At 40.6% G+C, this 16,786-nt stretch overlaps 2 protein-coding genes across 2 annotated transcripts; both read right to left on the reverse strand.

The window, feature by feature from the left end:
- Window positions 1-456: 456 nt before the first annotated feature.
- zgc:165604 (uncharacterized protein LOC792578 homolog) lies at window positions 457-5,114 on the reverse strand. Its single transcript, XM_044221499.1, has 7 exons — window positions 4,824-5,114; window positions 3,632-3,786; window positions 3,190-3,256; window positions 2,925-3,056; window positions 1,535-1,690; window positions 937-1,059; window positions 457-843 (listed from the first exon to the last, which is right to left on the reverse strand). Exons 1-7 carry the CDS (start codon window positions 4,885-4,887, stop codon window positions 644-646), a joined length of 897 nt encoding a protein of 298 aa, XP_044077434.1. The 5' UTR covers window positions 4,888-5,114; the 3' UTR covers window positions 457-643.
- A 2,959-nt stretch (window positions 5,115-8,073) lies between these two features.
- On the reverse strand, window positions 8,074-16,237 carry dlat (dihydrolipoamide S-acetyltransferase (E2 component of pyruvate dehydrogenase complex)). Its single transcript, XM_044221498.1, has 14 exons — window positions 15,628-16,237; window positions 14,238-14,339; window positions 14,034-14,158; window positions 13,435-13,591; window positions 12,217-12,343; window positions 11,920-12,101; window positions 11,639-11,768; window positions 11,461-11,528; window positions 10,800-10,913; window positions 10,367-10,474; window positions 10,144-10,262; window positions 9,444-9,606; window positions 9,172-9,308; window positions 8,074-9,077 (listed from the first exon to the last, which is right to left on the reverse strand). Exons 1-14 carry the CDS (start codon window positions 15,859-15,861, stop codon window positions 8,948-8,950), a joined length of 1,896 nt encoding a protein of 631 aa, XP_044077433.1. The 5' UTR covers window positions 15,862-16,237; the 3' UTR covers window positions 8,074-8,947.
- Window positions 16,238-16,786: the final 549 nt, after the last annotated feature.

Genomic DNA, 16,786 nt, shown 5'->3' on the forward strand with positions numbered 1-16,786 from the left:
GAGTGTACTTATCCAAATAGGTATTTTATTACAGATTTGATATGTAAGTGCAACCATAGTGAACTATGCTGTCTGTAGGACATGTGCTGGTTTGGACCATTTTCTTTGCTTGTTCAAAGATGGATATCATGTTAGTCTTTGATTTCTGGCCCAAAGAGACAAAGATCAGTTGTACAAACACTGAAGATGAGTATATTCTGTTTTAAGACTTGATGAATTCAAAGTTGAGTATCAGGTTTTAGAGTTGGATGTAAATAAGGGCTTTAGTACTAACATCTGATAACAGCAGGATACAAAAAGTAAAGATGGAGGCTTGTCTTTCGATGCACTTATAGATGATTAAATCCAGGGGATCCTGAGAGCCCTGTTTTTATCATGTAGGTTGAATGGCCTAAGCTTGAAAGTATCTCATATGAAGTACAACTGTATATCCTTGCAAATAAAATACCACACCAATTGGAAACTTGGGCATTTATTTCAAAACTTATGATGCTGTACAGTGATGCAGTAGTATGCAGGGGGGGGCTAGCTAGGCCGTGAAAATCCATTATCTACATGAAACAAAGAGTCTTTTGTTTGATACATGGGTTGGAGCATTTCTGGTTCTCTTTTTTTTTTTTTAATTCCTGTGGATATTGAGAAATCAAACAAACGAGCGCTTCATCAGAGACGGAGTGTACCGTATCTCATTGTAACACGCCTCCTCCTCTTTCCCCTCCCTCCACCTCCCGCCCGGTCCTGTGCGATGGAGCCACAGCACAAGCACCAGTAGCGCCAGCAGCACCAGGCTCATGGACAAGGTCAGCAGCACACCCTGCAGAATGCCTGAGGATCTGTCTGGGGCTGCAGAGAAAGACAAAACAGTTGTTAAAATCATTCAGGTGGCTGCAGTGAAAAGAGGCAGAGAGGATTATGGGTGAACAAAGGTGCGCTTACTGCTGTAGATGGACAGGTTGACATAGCAGTTCTCTGTTCCCAGGAGGTTAGCAACAGAGCAGCGATACAGGCCCGACGTCTGAGATGACACATTGACAATTTGGACGGAGCCTGATAGATCCCCTGACAGAGAGAGAGAGACAGACGGTCACATTAATTGAACTAATGAGAGAACGTGTCTGAAGAAGAAAAGTGTAATGGTGTAAATTACTTCTTACAAATGCTTAAAGGAGCACTCCAATGATTTTACACATGAAGTTTGGTTTACTTGTCACGACGAGTCCTACTCAGCCTGTGAAAACAGTTGTTTAATGTCTTCTGTGGCTCTGGAGAAGCTTCACTCTCTAATTTAGTAAAACAATACAATCCAACACAATTTTTCCATGCACTATTGAATTCTTGTTGTCTTGTACATCCTTTTATAAACAATTCCCTGACATTTTTTGCTATCGTTGAGATCTTCAATGGAAATAATAAGAATAATCTCCACGTAAGATCATTATAATTCTGGGGTTGTTTGGGTTGAATGAAGACAAACACTTAACATAATGTACAGGAGCCCTGTGTGCCTGTACGTGAGTGTGTGTATGGCACTGACCCTCCATGTTGATGGGAAGTGCAATTTCCTCTGGATTCAGTTTATCCCAGCGGATCTCCGGAGTGGGGACGCCCTCCGCCACCGAGCAGGACAGCATGACACTTCCTCCCATATCAATGTCGCCATCCCACTGGCACACAGGCAGCGAGGGTGGCACTGCAAAAAATAATCAGATGAATTTCTAAAAGGATGTAATGCAGCGGAAGTCTTACAAATAGATGCAAGCATTTCAGTATGTATCAATGAGACCGTTTGCAGATTCCTTCAGAAAATGTCTTGTTATATGTTCCACTGTAAGGCTGACCTGCACTTCAGACTTGAAATGACATTTCAGAATAGCTCATTGTTGTTCTCTCTCCATTAAAATTATGTTACGTCTACAAAACTAGTCTCTACAAGCAGTTTTGAAGTCTGGGAGGAAACTGGGGAGACACTGATGGATGGACTGTAAAAGTCTATCCATCAGTGTTTTTTCATCCATATGATGTATTACCAACAGGCCCTGAGGAGGACTTCAATTTTTACATCGAGACAGATTTTATTTGCCCTGCTTAACAAATATATGTTTTTTGTGTCTTTGCTTTCTCAAAAGCTTCTGGGTGCATACTTTAATTGAAGCTCCAATATAGAAAGACTATCAACATTATTGGCTACACTAAAATTCTAATAACACAAAACTAACAGACTGTTAACAAGACTAAGAGTCTAAAGCCACGCTAGCGGCTCTTTGAGGCTGTACTTACAGTAGTAACAGTGGTGTTTTGATCTAACCAACATGCTAACATGCTCACATTGGGAATGTTAACATGCTGATGTAGCAGGTAAAGTGTTTACCATGTTCACCATCTTTGTGTGGTGTATTAGCATAGCATGCTAACATTTGCTAATTAGCACTGAAGTGCAACTGAGGTTGATGGAAATGTCTTTAGTTTTGCAGGTATTTAAACCAAAGCATTGGAAAAATACAAATTTTGACCAGATGATAGAGAAAAGGTTAAGGGATTACCAAAGTTATTACAATTCATCCTGAGGGGAACATGAATGTGTGTACCAAGTTTTTTGGGAATCCATCCAACATTTTGCTCAAAAACCACAAATGTCAAACTCGTGGTAGCACTAGAAGGAAAAGTAAGAGGATCACCGAAGTATTTAGGATTCATCCACGCTGCTAGCATTGCTAAAAACTACTTGTATGGTCCCTCTATTTGTACTACAAAAAATGCACACCAGAAATTGCAAACATGGAATACACCAAATATGAGTATCAGACTAGAAAAATACATTAATGCATCCCTAGCTCACAGTATATTAAACGGAGCTTGCTTCAAGTGTGTAAGTGCCATTGAACTGGCTTACTCTAGTAGAATTGGACAATATGTGACACACTTACCCAGGACACTGAGCTCCAGTTCTCCTATGCCAGGATCTGACGTCTCTGGTGGGTTATTAACCATGCAGCGGTAAATACCAGCATCTGATGCACGTGTGTCATTCAGGACAATATCTGCACTCCAGGGAATACCTGCAGTTGGTTTACACGAAATAATCATGGTTTTATCCCGTCTTCAATTTCTAAGTTCATCCTTAAAAATACATTTTAATTTCAAATTTAAAAACATCACAATTCAGATAAAAAAGGGTTTCACTGGTCATACCTGTGAAACCCACCCTGCCAATGAGGGCTGGGTCTTCAATCACCTGTCCGTGGTCATACACAATCACCTGGAAGTGAGAGCAGCCATTAATAAGTAGTTTCAGACCATAAAAATACAGACAGACTTGTTCTGTGAGTGTGGGTTCAATGGTTTGCATCAGAATCACCAAAGTTACCCTTTGGAAAGCTGCCGTTACTTTTACCAACACCTGCAGTGAAGTTGAATAAGTGATTTTAAAAATAATTAAAAGGCAGAACAACTTTAGGAAAACTTTCTCACCAAACACTCGTTATTCACATTGAAGGAGGTTTTTCAGTTTTTCCGCTCATACACCCATGGAGGTTATAATGAAATGCCTGATATATACCAGAAATATCTAATCAGTTTGGCTGCAGGTTGTTGAGAGAGCCTCTCAGATGTGTGTTTGTGTTCAGATTCATACCTGTATTGGGGTTTCTGGACTGGAGAAGGGAGCCAGAGTCCAGATGACGTTGAGCCTGGAGAGGGGGCTGGAGGTGAAGAAGGAGCAGGGCAGGATGACAAAATCCCCTCGAACCACCTTAAGACTGGATTCTCTCATGGTTACCCGGAGTGCAACTGTGTCGATTAACAAGGAAGAAAGGGACAAACAAAAATGAGACAAATCACATCTGTCACATAATACGAGAGGCCTTTCAGTTAAGGGCTTATTTCTTAAATTCCGTCATGTTTTATTGTTGCTATCCTGATTTTAACTTCCCTAGTTTCCCTGTTGACGTGCAGACTGCAGCGTTCCCCCCTCTACTCCTTCATTACTGAAATAATGAACAACCCCACCCCCACCCCACCCCGTCATCCCCAGGCCTTTTGTGTGTGTGTGTGTGTGTGTGTGTGTGTGTGTGTGTGTCTGTGTGTGTGTGTGTGTGTGTGAATTCTGCATGCATATTAGTTGTTAATTACACTTGACAGCTTTGAGGATGAGCCAAACCGAACACAGAGTGAGTGGAACAACAGCCCACTTCACTGAGATGTGTTCATGAAAACATACTGTCAATTCATGGCATTGTCTCCATGTAGATCACCAGCTTCTAAAATGTCGGTCTTTATATAGTCTTTCAAATTAAGGCACTCAATATGACAAACATAGGCTTTATTTAAAAGGGGCTGGTTTTCAGGAGCAATTTTTGATTAAAAGAGTAATCTTTAGCTCATAAATTTGATTAAGCTCATCACTCATGTATGTATTATTAAAGCCCTTTTTGTATACAATCTTCCATTTCTAGTTGGAAAAAGTTGTTAATAATGTTTACAATTTTGTCAAAAAAATTCAATAAATCAAAGCTGAGTCGTGTCAGCCTACTTTTAGCACTACATTCTCAGTACTGTGGGTACCTTCAGGTCAACACTGTAGATTATAAGGTTCTGTCAGCTATTTACAACAGAATAACAAAATATAAATAACAAATATACAATCCCCCCCCCCCCACCAAAATCCATGTAAAGAATTAACGAAAAGAAACTGTGTTACACGTCCATTCTCAGCAGATCTCTCAAAAAACTCGAAGCCATAGCAGTGTGCGCAAAATGACCAGTATTTCTCATCTTGTCTTACTGAATTTGTATCAAAGCTTAATACAGTAGACGGGCCCACTCACCATTCTCCAGAGTGGTGAAACACACACACAGGGCCCAGAGCATCCATCTTCCAGAAGAACCCATAGCTGAGAGGAAACACAGAGGCAGCCCTCTCTTCCCCCTGTGTACAAGCTGGTGGCCAAAAAACTAGGCATGCATGATTAATCTATTGAGCGATGCAACCAACCCCACCCTCCTTTATTTTCACTCTCACTTTATTCTCACCTCTCATTGTCTGTTTGGTAAAAACAATCTGTTAAAGTGACTGCAGGAGGATTTTTCATTAAGTCCCATTAACTGTCTAAACTTAACTATGTAAATTTGGACATGTGAGTGTAACATAAATAACTGCAGCCGCTCCATATAAAACATTACCTATTAGGCATAAGACAGCATCCCATGATGTATGCATGTGGTGCATAGCAGCTAGCTTTTGTTGCCATGGATGCAGAAACCTGTTCTGCAGGTTTTCCCTCCTGACAAACTCTGCACCAAGTGAATATACTGGTGTCAGTGACTGTGCTGATCCAATCAGCTGAAACACTTTCATGCTGCTAAGATGTCCGATAAAATGAATGACTATCTGGCTTTTTTTATAGGAGAAACACACATTTCTTTTCCAATTTAAAGCAAGATTATGTAACTTTTGCTTCACAGCGGCCACTGTGACAGGGTGACTGAATTTCACTTCATTATCCAAGATTGTCTTGAGTCAGTAGATTGAGAACTTTTTACAATTTTGAGGTACTTGTATTTTACTTGAGTATTTGCATTTTATGCTACTTAATACTTCTACTCCACTACATTTCAGAGGGAAATATTGTACTTTTTACTCCACTACATTTATCTGACAGTTGTAGTTACTAGTTACTTTGCAGATTATTTTACATAAAAACACAAGATGAGTTTATAAAATTCAATGCATTGTTAACGATTAAACCAGTCTTTCCAAACCTTTTTGGCATGTTAGATTTATTTTGTGACCCTTTGGAGGGGCCCGACCCCTAAGTTGGGAACCACTGGACTATCCACCTCAACCAGCTACAGCAGTAAAATGCTACTTACACATTGTTGCATCATTATTAACAATCTAATGACACACAGTATATAACAGGAATATTACACACAGGGGCCATTTTTATGTGGAAAAAATACTTTTACTTTTCATACTTTAAGTGCATTTTGCTGATACGACTTCTGTACTTTTACTTAAGTAAAGGGTCTGAGTACTTCTTCCTCCTTCTTGCTTTTGTGATGAAATCATTGAAATGTTTATCTGGGCCATGTTAAAATGTAGGCTAACAGTAGCACAAGTAGAGAAGAGTCATGAAGTCAGCAAAGTGGCTTAGTGATGTCAGTTACACAACAATATGAAAAGTTAGCTAACATTAGCTATCGGTCATACCAGACCAAGTCAGGCTGCAGCAGCAAAACTCCTGAGTGTATTAACTGAGTAGCACTTTATTGCTTATGAATTCAACTTTTCTTTTCTGAGAGGACGATTCTGTTATTTATTTTTTTCAGAAGCTACATAGTCTCGCTTTAATGATAAAAGTTATTTTTCAGAATTGCTGGAATGATTAATGGACCAACAGAAAATTATTAATTTGTTATCTATCAAGCAAAATTGCCAAACATTTTCTGATTCCAACTTACCAAACATGAGGATTCGATCCTTTTGTCTGTTTTATATCACTGTAATTTCAATATCTTTGGGTGTGGGAGTGTAGGTTGGACATAACAACCAAACTTAGGCTTTGGGAAATTGAGACAGGCATTTTTAGGTATTTTATAGAATAAACGACTGATCAATTAATACAAAGAATTGACCTATTAATCACTAACAAATTATATGTTGAATGATGATAATTAATTGAGAGTTGCAGCACTACTTTTAATTCCATGTACTTGAGGTTTACAAGGTGTTTCAAACACCTATTAATGTTTTGTTGTATCATCTTTTTATCTATCATTTTATTTCTTCCATTTGTAGCTTGTGTCACTGAACAAAAATAGCTTCTACTTGTTAGTTTTACAAGACTGTGAACTAACAAGTAATTTAATATTTGTACTCCAAGCAATGCTAAAAGTTTACAGATCTGATGAGGAACTGATGAGGTAAAATCAGCTGCTGTAGACTTTGCTTTGAATGGCTACAATCTGCCTTTCTAAGTTAGTGTGATTATTAAAAACTCAAAGCTGCTTTGCTATTCAAATGGATTACTACGTATAATTTGTCTAAAAGACACATTGACATCAATGTGTATTACAGATATAAAAACATGAAATAAAAAGTCCTCCAGATGCCCATCCATCCTGGTAGAGTCCCAAATCAGCTTTCTTTCTTGAAATAAATGGTGGTTTTCCACTTATCTGTGTACAGTGATTCATGGATTCAAGGCAGTCAAAGATCCAAGGCTGTCGCTGGTGTGGGGAAATGTTCAAAGATTAGTGCTTGGCATTTGTAACAAATTGTCTGGTGATAAGAACATCATCCACTTATGACCTATGGGCTAAGCAAAATGCTGTCATTTTACATAAAATGTGCGACTCACAGAAGTCGATCTGCCTGCCAAGTTCTCCAGTGATCATCCAAATATGTTCCAGTTCAGTGCTCTTCACCAGTCAACACATTTGTTTTATACATATGAGCATTGTGATGATTCTGGGAGTTTCTTGATGACTGAGCAGCCGGGAAATTAAATATCTTTAAAAAAGACTGGACCCAAAAAAGACTAAAGGTTCTTGAGGTGAGAGCAGCAAAGCAACATCTGACCTTTTCAAGTGTTCAAATTTGACCTTTTATTACATCACCTCAATGAGGTTAGTATCTTCCTGTTACTGATACAAGCTGGTTTGCTTCTCCACCTGCAGTTTGAGATAAAAAGATTAAAGGCAGCACTTAAATGTGCCAATTTTGCAGATCAAGAAAATGTTCATGAATAAGGAGGCAGTCTGAGCCTGTTCTCAGGTGCTGTGGATTTTTTATTGTGTGTGGGACTGCATGAATCCACAGTGAACGCTGACCCAGATATATGGGAAAACATACAGACAAGGCGGTTGACTGCAGGCTGAGATCTTTAGTTTATCCATTTGGTATGCAGCACTAATAAACAAGGGTGAAGCAAGCCAATAGTTTCTTGGACCCCTGGCTCCTGGTTAAATTATTTTTTTTTTAACAAATTTCCAAAATGTTTCAGATGTTTTGTGATTGTAAGTACTTTTACAATAAGTCTAATCATAAAAACCCAAACCAAAGAGCCTATGGCACAAGGTTGACTTCTAATTTATTCAAACAACAAATAACATCGCGCTTTGTGCGTTCCAGCTGTGTAATACAGAACAATTCAAAGGTAAGTGTTTTACGCTGAGACTAGAAAATAAAACATCCCCACTTATGAGAGAATTGGCAAAACCGTTCAGTATTTCTTTTAAGAGTGTTATCATTCAGGTCTGTACACGAATTTTCATTATATGGTGAGGCCTCATCAGAGCACACCACCATATATATATATATATATACACACAGTACTGTGTTCATCCCACAGTGAAGAATATACACACTGTAGCATCAACGCACAGAAAACACACTCAATATTTCAATTGTGTGTGTGTGTGTGGCCACTGAACAGGGACAGGTTTGTGTGAGCATAGATCTGGACTCTGTGACAACCCTTTAACCCTTAAACCCACAAAAAGCTGCACTTCCTGTTGTCTTTATCACATTCACACAAAATCACAGATGAAAGTGTGTAGAAACACACACACGTAAGTTTTGGGATAAATATTCTCGCTGGTTGGACATGTAACACTTCCCTTTGTAAAATATTATCAGTGTTTTAGCGACATGTGGCCAGTATCTATTCTAGGATAAATTATACCTAATTCTGGTCTTTCATGAGATGGGGCCTCAATAAATAGAATATGAGTGAGACTCAGCGAGAGGAGAGAAAGATAGACAGGAAAGACAGCGAGACAGACAGGTAAGCAGAGTGAGTTCTGCCTCTTCCCCTTCAGGGTAACTGGGAGTGACCTGGCGGCAGGTCAGCCAATCACAGGAGGATCAAGACCGGTTTAGACCAGTCAGATCACTTCAGTGAGAGGCCTCGGCCTGTTGCTGCAGTTTAATGGCAGTACAGTCCAATCATAACAGCATGGTGATGGGTTTCTCCAGGAACTTGCGGAACTCAGCGAGCCACTGCGCGCCGACTGCCCCGTCCACCACCCGGTGGTCGCAGCTCAGCGTCACTGACATCATGCTGGCTACGTCGAACCTGCAAACCCCCCAAAACACACACTGCATCAGATTTGAATTTTTTGAAATCCAGTGTGTCTAACGTGTTCTAGGATTGTAGTCATGTCACTGACCCTTTCTCATTATCAGCAGGCATCAACCGTTTCTCTGAGCCCCCGACGGCGAGGATACAGGCCTGGGGAGGGTTGATGATCGCTGAGAAGTTCTTGATGCCAAACATCCCCAAATTAGAGATTGTGAATGTACCACCCTGGTGGAAAAAACACACATTGAAGAGGACCGTGTCAGTTTGCTGATTCACTATAGTTTTATGCAGATTTCATCTCACTATCTCACTACATGTAGCCACAGAATCAGATAATGTATATAATGTGATAATGTGTACCTGGAACTCATGCGGCTGTAGTTTGCCTTCTCTCGCTTTGGCAGCAAGAGCCGACACATCGGAGCTGATGGCAGCCAGTCCTTTGGTGTGGGCATTAAACACTATGGGCGTGATGAGGCCGCTGGCTGTGCTCACTGCTACACTCAGGTCCACCACATGATTCCTGGAAAAAATTTAAATAAGTCAATACTCATGACAGCACAAAAATGTGGTCAACGTGAATGAGTTTCTAAACTGAGAAGAGATGAAAAAAATGCCTGTGCTTTGAGCGCCCTCTACTGGCATAATAATGCAGCTACACTTTTAGAGACTAATATGTAACAAAAAGGTTTTTCTCTTGTACCCCCTCCATTGTTGCTCTTTTCTTCCTTTAAATGACTGAGTGAACTGTGGAACAATCCCAGTGTGCTTGTGCACTAAAGTCACTTGAACTTGAACACTGATGCAGCCATTCGTCTGGATGTTACCGTGAATGTGAAGAAGCAAACAACAGAGACAGGTTGACTAGATTAGAAGACTTTGTTTGATGAAGATGGATGGTTGGTAAGTAAATGTTTGTGTACTATGACCAGGTCATATCTGTGAGTGAAAAGATTAGCAGATATACAAACCAAGAGAACATATTTCCTTTTTACTGTATACTGGAACCAAACAACGTGTGCATGTGTGTGGATATGCCTGTTTATGTGTCTTTACTCACTGGCGGATAACTGTGTCCATCCAGGAGGAGTTGCACTCTGGAACCTTGAGGCAGGCCAGAGCGCTGGCTTTGATGATGAAGTCATTAACACTAAGCTTAATATTCTGGGCTTTCACTTCCTGCAGAGAAGAGGCAAGTTTTTTTTTTTTTTAAAGACACAGGAAATAATTAGCTTAGTTCGTCTTTCAATCTGTTACACGTCTATTTACAAGCAAAAACTCACAGCATTGAGCTCTTTCCGAAGCTCGAGTACTTGGTCCATGTTGACATCTACAGACAGATAATAGTGGGGGATGGTTTGCTTGGATTGCATCAACCTCTGAGCGATCACCTGCAGGAGAAACGCATATATTGACTTTAGCTTTGATCCATAATCCATCACGCACAGGAATGAGGTTGTTAGTCGAGTCTGTGTTGATAAATGTGTGAGTGCCTGTCTTCAGGGCAAAATGTGGAAGTACAGTTTAGAGATAACAGAGCTACAAAAACCTCACGGACGTTTGCCTCACAGCACTCAATACACCAGCACCCAAACCCTACATAGAAGGAGCGTGTCATGAATTACACCTGACTGCTATTAGAGGAGTTTGAGCAGGAGAGGAAGTCATCATTGAACACAATGGACCACCAAAATTCAGGTGTGTTTTTGCTCTCACCTTGCGGATGTTGCTGATAGGGATGTCTGTGAAGGTCCCAGCTGGTGCAGCAGGAGCTGCAGCAGGTGTAGGAGCAGCTGGAGCTGCGGCTGCAGTGGGAGCAGCAGCTACAGCCTGCCAACGGAAATGATTTAATTTGCATTTAAAACAAATTACAACAAAACCTCGAGGCACATGCAGTATGACACTCAAATGTGTTCAAAAGCGTGGTAAAAATCATAATTTTGCCAGGGTGGATGACCTGAAGACCAAAACCTTTTATCTTTTTGTAATAAATTAACAACATCTGCCCACAAAAAAACCCAAATTCCAAATGAAATGAAACCTTTAGATAATGTCTGAAAAAAAGTCAAAAATCTTCATAATTTCACATAGCTCAAGGTCAAATTGCTCATTTTGTCCAACCAACAGTCCAAAACCCAAAGAAATTCAATAACATAAAACAGAAGAAAAAACGGAGAAAAGCTGCAAATTCTTGCATTTTGGAAGCTAGAAACAGTGAATATTTGGCATTTTTGCTTCCTGAATAACATAATGATTAATGAGTTAACCAACAAATAATTTCAGCATTACATTCTTCTTCATTCTTATTATGGAATTATGGAAATTGAAGTTGTTACATATGATTACACAGGATTATAAAAGTGTGAGCTTCACTTACAGGTGCAGCCTTTGGTGGAACAAAGCTGTCAATATCTTTCCTGGTGATGCGTCCATCCGGACCAGAGCCTGAACAGTAAACAGCTCAATGTACAGTATGTAAAATATTTTACCATTGCTTTCTTTCTATATTTAACATTTCACTAGAAATACTTAATTCTCTTCTCTTGGTTACTTACCGCTGACCTGTGTCAGATCAATCCCTTTCTCAGCAGCGAGTTTCTTGGCGAGTGGGCTGGCAAACACACGACCCTTCCTGGGTGCAGCTGCGGGAGCAGGACTGGGTGCTGCAGCAGCCGGAGCTGCAGCCTGGAACATAAACACAAACGCTCACAAATCACATCATACCTTTACAAGCTATCTTACAACTGAATAGGAGGCCAAATTCAGTACGTTTTTGTGAGTATTTGGCTACAATGTTCACTTATATTTGAAAGTAGAAGCTGTATTTGTGTCTCACCGGTGCTGGAGCTGGAGGTGGTGTGGAAACCTCTGCGACTCCAGTCTCTACATAATCCTTGAAGGCAGCAATGTCACTTTCTTTCTCTACAATGATGCAGAGCGGCGTTCCCAGGGGAACATCCCGAGTTCCCTCTGCCACCATGATTTTTGCCAAATATCCCTCCTCTTGCACCTCAAAGCCTACACACAAACACATGAATGGGACATGTTGAGCTTTTCCTCTCATGCTGTAATATAGTTAAATAAAAAAGCACAGAGCAAATGTGTCAGGACCGAGGTGTTAGTTTGGGTTTACCGATGGTCGCCTTATCAGTCTCGATCTCAGCCAGCAGATCTCCTTCGCTCAACTTCTCTCCCACCTTCTTCTCCCAGCGCTGCACTGTTCCCATCGTCATGGTGGGAGAGAGGGCAGGAAGTGTGATCTGTAACACACACAAAAGTGGACAACAGAAATCAAGGCAGGGATGTAATTTCTATAGCTTCCAGTCTGACCACTTGGTACAAGAAACTACTGACAAACACTGTTAAGGCTCCAGGATAATTGACGTCTTCAGAACAACCCTAAAGGGCCTAAGTGATGTAACTGCGACATCCCTGGTTCGAGTGTGGCCGGGGACATTTGTTAGAGCAGCCTCTAACAAATTAAAGCTTCTCCCTAGCTTCTGATTAAATGATAACATCACCGTTCCTACCCAAATATAATAAATGACTTTGACTGATGACGTTTTGTTTTATTCTTGATAACAATAGCAACCTGGACAGCTGAATGTGAGATGACATGGCTGCCCTTAGGTCAAATACAGCTAGAAAAAAGGTCTTCCAGACAGAAATAACCACAAACGATTGCAGATGTTTCCACTTTTTGCAAGCAAGGAGCTACAAGCTGTCCTTTTTCTGTTCAGATCACTTACTCACCATAAAAACTACTACTACTAACATTAACACATTATTATAAACAATGGGAATCTCTGCCTGAAGATCATGTTTTGCATCAATATGAAAAACCTTGACAGCACAACTTCAGCAAGAAAGAATATAGAGTTGCTATTAGAGAGCAGCATATTTATTTGATTTGCTTCCTTAAAACTAACAATAGCTACAGGCACGGACATCCAACCTACTCTCTGAATTACTCCACAGAGCTAATAGCTTAATACCGACATTTCAACATTCTCGTGTAATGCACTTTAAAACCTCAAAAGACATACTCTAATAAATGCACAAAAGACCACAAATTATGTTTCACGTTTTTGGTTTCTGATGAAACTTGATGGCTGATGAATTTAAAGAAAAACCTTGCTTGCACCATAAGAAAAAATAACTGCAAATGTCACCAAATAACTCCATTCTGCTTCTCTGCTCTGATCACACAATGATCGAGTCACATACAGACCATCAGACTGAACAACAGCTGTTGCTACATGACACTGTGACTGTAAACATCCTCTACACTTCTCGACTCAGCTACGACTCCACACCTGACTGCACCTTGCTTATGTAAGAACACCCCTACCTTCATGTGTGTGGGGTAAGAGCTGCCCGGGGCTGCAGGGGCTGCTGCAGCAGCAGGAGGAGGAGGAGGAGGAGCTGAGGCAACTGGTGAAGGACCAGCACCAGCTGCTTTAATTGAGTCCAATGTTACGTCCTTAAAGGCTGGGATGAGATCAGGGCTGCAGGGGAATATATACACACAGTTATTAGACATATACTTACGCAAAGCACAACCACATCTAAACTAAAAGGACCAGAGATTGTGTGACATGTGAAAACTACTGGTACAAAACCAAGTGTGAGAAAAGAAGTGTTAAAATTCAGTTTCCAGCTGCCAATTCTCCAAACTACAGTTCTCTTAATTTGACATGTGGGAATTACACATAATGCAGAAATACCAGCTGTTATGTTTAAGCTAAATTAATGAAAATTATTTGAGTGTGTGATCTACCATCGAGCTCGTATTCATCACTGTAAAAGCAACAAAGTGTAAACAGATTTCCAGCATCGGAGGAATAAGGAGTGACAGGGGAGTTGAGACCTATTTTACTCTGTAAACATCTTTCATTATCACCTTGGTTTTCAGCCTGTATTTTACATTGTCAAAGAACGGACACTGACCTATCAACCGTGATGCAGATTACTGCTCCAATGCTGACATCTCGGGTCCCTTCAGGAACAAGGATCTTTGCAAGATAGCACTCCTCCAGCATCTCAAAACCCACAGTGGCCTTGTCAGTCTCCACCTACAAAGATAGAAACATTTTTAAAAATAATGCAGTGATAATTTCCTACAACAATATGGGAACACACACGGCTCCTAACCTCAGCTATAAGTTCGCCCTCGCAGATTTTCTCTCCTTCCTTCTTCTCCCAGCGAGCGATCGTTCCTGTCTGCATGGTGGGGGACAGTGCAGGAAGCTCCACCTGATGAACAGAAAACAAATTCCAGGAGTTCAAGAATGAAGGAGCCATGAGAGAGTGCCATATTTAACCTGGTGGTTAACCAAATATCAAAGATCACCATTGTCACTCTACATATACCCTCACTGGGGCTTCATGAGAGGGCACTGCAAATACTGGCAACTGTCAGGTGTTGTCACCCCAGTTGCTACATCATCATCACCTCATTTCACCACATCTGTGATGCTTTGCAGTAGCTTTCAAGGTCATGTAACATCTGATAGTAGATATACACACGTGCTACCAGTGGAGAGACAGATATAATAGGCTAAGAGAGGGGTTTCCAAACAGATCTACATTCATTATAATTTGTTTTAATTTTTCAGTTGTGAGCAGCTCCTTCAATTCATTTGTGAAATATATTATGGGACAATAGTGCACATCAACAGCAAACTCAAAGATCATGTGTTTTTTAATATACATACTGACTTGAATAGAATACTTTGTCACTTTCCCAAAGTGACCCCACTACATACTCAAAACCTGCTTTAAATTCGTACATGGTATGGAAATGACCCACAGCACTAGTCACTTGTGGGAACATCTGAGGCATGACATATATATGAAAAAATAAAAATCTCATCTAGCAAGATGTAGAGTCCTGAAATATCTACATGAACATCAAAGTGCCAGCATAATTTCTATTCTTACTGACAGCAGTTCAGTTTGAGCATGCTCTGTTTACATGCATGCTGTTGTGGTACAGACTGACATTTAAACCCACATCTGGATTTGGGTCCAGTTTAGTGAGACTGAGTAGCATGAAATACATTCAGGTGTTTTGTCTTTTCTGTTTGGACTAGGCCCCCCAGTGGTGCCCATCTTTTGGGTACGACAGAGCTAGAAAACAGCTCTGCAGCTCTAAAGACATTAAATAATGTAAAAGACCTATATGACAGCACCCATAATGATTTTACTGGGATATGGGGACACTTCATAATTCATTACTGAATGCCTTTAATTCATTTAAAACTTAACACTAGATGTAACAACTCAAATGCCAAAGGACCAACTTCCAATGGTGTCAACTAATGACATATAATTAATGTTTTGATGCTAATATAGCAAAGAAACATGGTTTTTGCAGAATTGACTTTACAGTTTAAATCTCATGCAAAAGCTGGACTGACCATTCAATGGAGTGACAAAATCTGCTTGGTACATTACAGTGCTGTCTAACGCTAGCTAGGGAGGTCATGCTAGCAGTAATGTCGGTGCTATAGCAACCGGAAACCCGGTCAGGTAACGTTACCTTCTGGTGCGGTGGCAGGCTGTAGAAACGCTTGCTCTGACACCGCAGCAGAGTCCCTTTGTGGCTGAAGCCGGAGCCCAAACACACGGTCCGGGACCCCGTTCCGCAGTGAAGCCGCCTCAGACAACCGGTTCCGGGCACGGAGCGGGAGCCGAGTGCAGCAGGCCCGGTCGGGAGGGCACGGGGACATCGGAGCCCGGCGGACGGCCTGAGCCGCAAGATCAGACGAAGCATTTCGCAGCGGTTGAAAAACTACACAGAGCTGTTAAATAATGTATTTGTCTTACACCGGCATCAGAGATACGCTGGTACCGAATGTCTCTGTGCCTCGAGAACCGGCCCGTACTTACTCCTCACTTTCTAATGACCTCCTCCAGTCCAAAACAGAACGCTTTACGGCTCTCCTCCTTGTCCTGCCGTCGCTTCGAAAAAGGTGTCGTAAACGGTGGCCGTTCAAATTTGAGTTACCGAATACCATATAAACACCACCACTCTGAATAAAACTAAAAACCTAACCAAATTTATAAATTAAATTAAGAATAAGACATTTATCCAAAGCTTGATGGTTCACTAGAAACTCTATTCAAGAGCTGCACGGTTATATTTTACTGCAATTATATCAGCGACCACACAGTGGCAATAAAACATTTGATTGTGGGAACACATTGTAGAGTGAATGTAGCTGCCTGTCATTAACTATACAGTTTATGCTTCCTATTCATTTGCCCCTTAACACCCAGTTTTACCATTTTATTTCACCTTAAGAAACTTTAAGGTTGGAAAAAATTAACTTAGTCTCCACTGTGTGATGGTTACATAGTTTATTCTAGAGCTGCAACGATTAATCAATTAATTAATTAGTTGATCAACAGAAAATAAAAACTAATCTGTAACAATTCTGATAATCAAATCAGCATTTTGAGTTATTTTTTAAGAAATACATGTCAAAATGCTCTGGTTCTAGCTTCTCAAATGTGAATTTTTGCTGGTTTCCTTCGTCTTCTACAATTATTAACTGAATATTTTGGGGGGTTTGGACTGTTGGTTGGACAAAACAAGACATGAAAAACCTTGGGCTTTGAAAAACTGTTATGGACATTTATGCATAGCTGTGTGTTTTTATGAATGCACCATTCCATCAAATGGAAATATTCTAGAC

The sequence above is a fragment of the Siniperca chuatsi genome, linkage group LG14 (assembly GCF_020085105.1).
Source record: "Siniperca chuatsi isolate FFG_IHB_CAS linkage group LG14, ASM2008510v1, whole genome shotgun sequence".
NCBI classification, from domain to species: Eukaryota; Metazoa; Chordata; class Actinopteri; order Centrarchiformes; family Sinipercidae; genus Siniperca; species Siniperca chuatsi.

Bases quoted from the DNA above. Each gene is read 5' to 3' on its own strand.
- zgc:165604 (XM_044221499.1), bottom strand. From the start codon at position 4,887: ATGGGTTCTTCTGGAAGATGGATGCTCTGGGCCCTGTGTGTGTGTTTC. The intron at 3,057-3,189 runs GTATGACCAGTG...AACCAACTGCAG, and splicing joins TGGCAGGGTGGGTTTCACAG to GTATTCCCTGGAGTGCAGAT. The intron at 1,691-2,924 runs GTAAGTGTGTCA...TATTTTTTGCAG, and splicing joins ACTGGAGCTCAGTGTCCTGG to TGCCACCCTCGCTGCCTGTG.
- dlat (XM_044221498.1), bottom strand. From the start codon at position 15,861: ATGCTTCGTCTGATCTTGCGGCTCAGGCCGTCCGCCGGGCTCCGATGT. The intron at 11,529-11,638 runs GTAAGTAACCAA...TTTACTGTTCAG, and splicing joins TGATCTGACACAGGTCAGCG to GCTCTGGTCCGGATGGACGC. The intron at 10,475-10,799 runs GTGAGAGCAAAA...TTTCTCCTGCAG, and splicing joins CTATCAGCAACATCCGCAAG to GTGATCGCTCAGAGGTTGAT.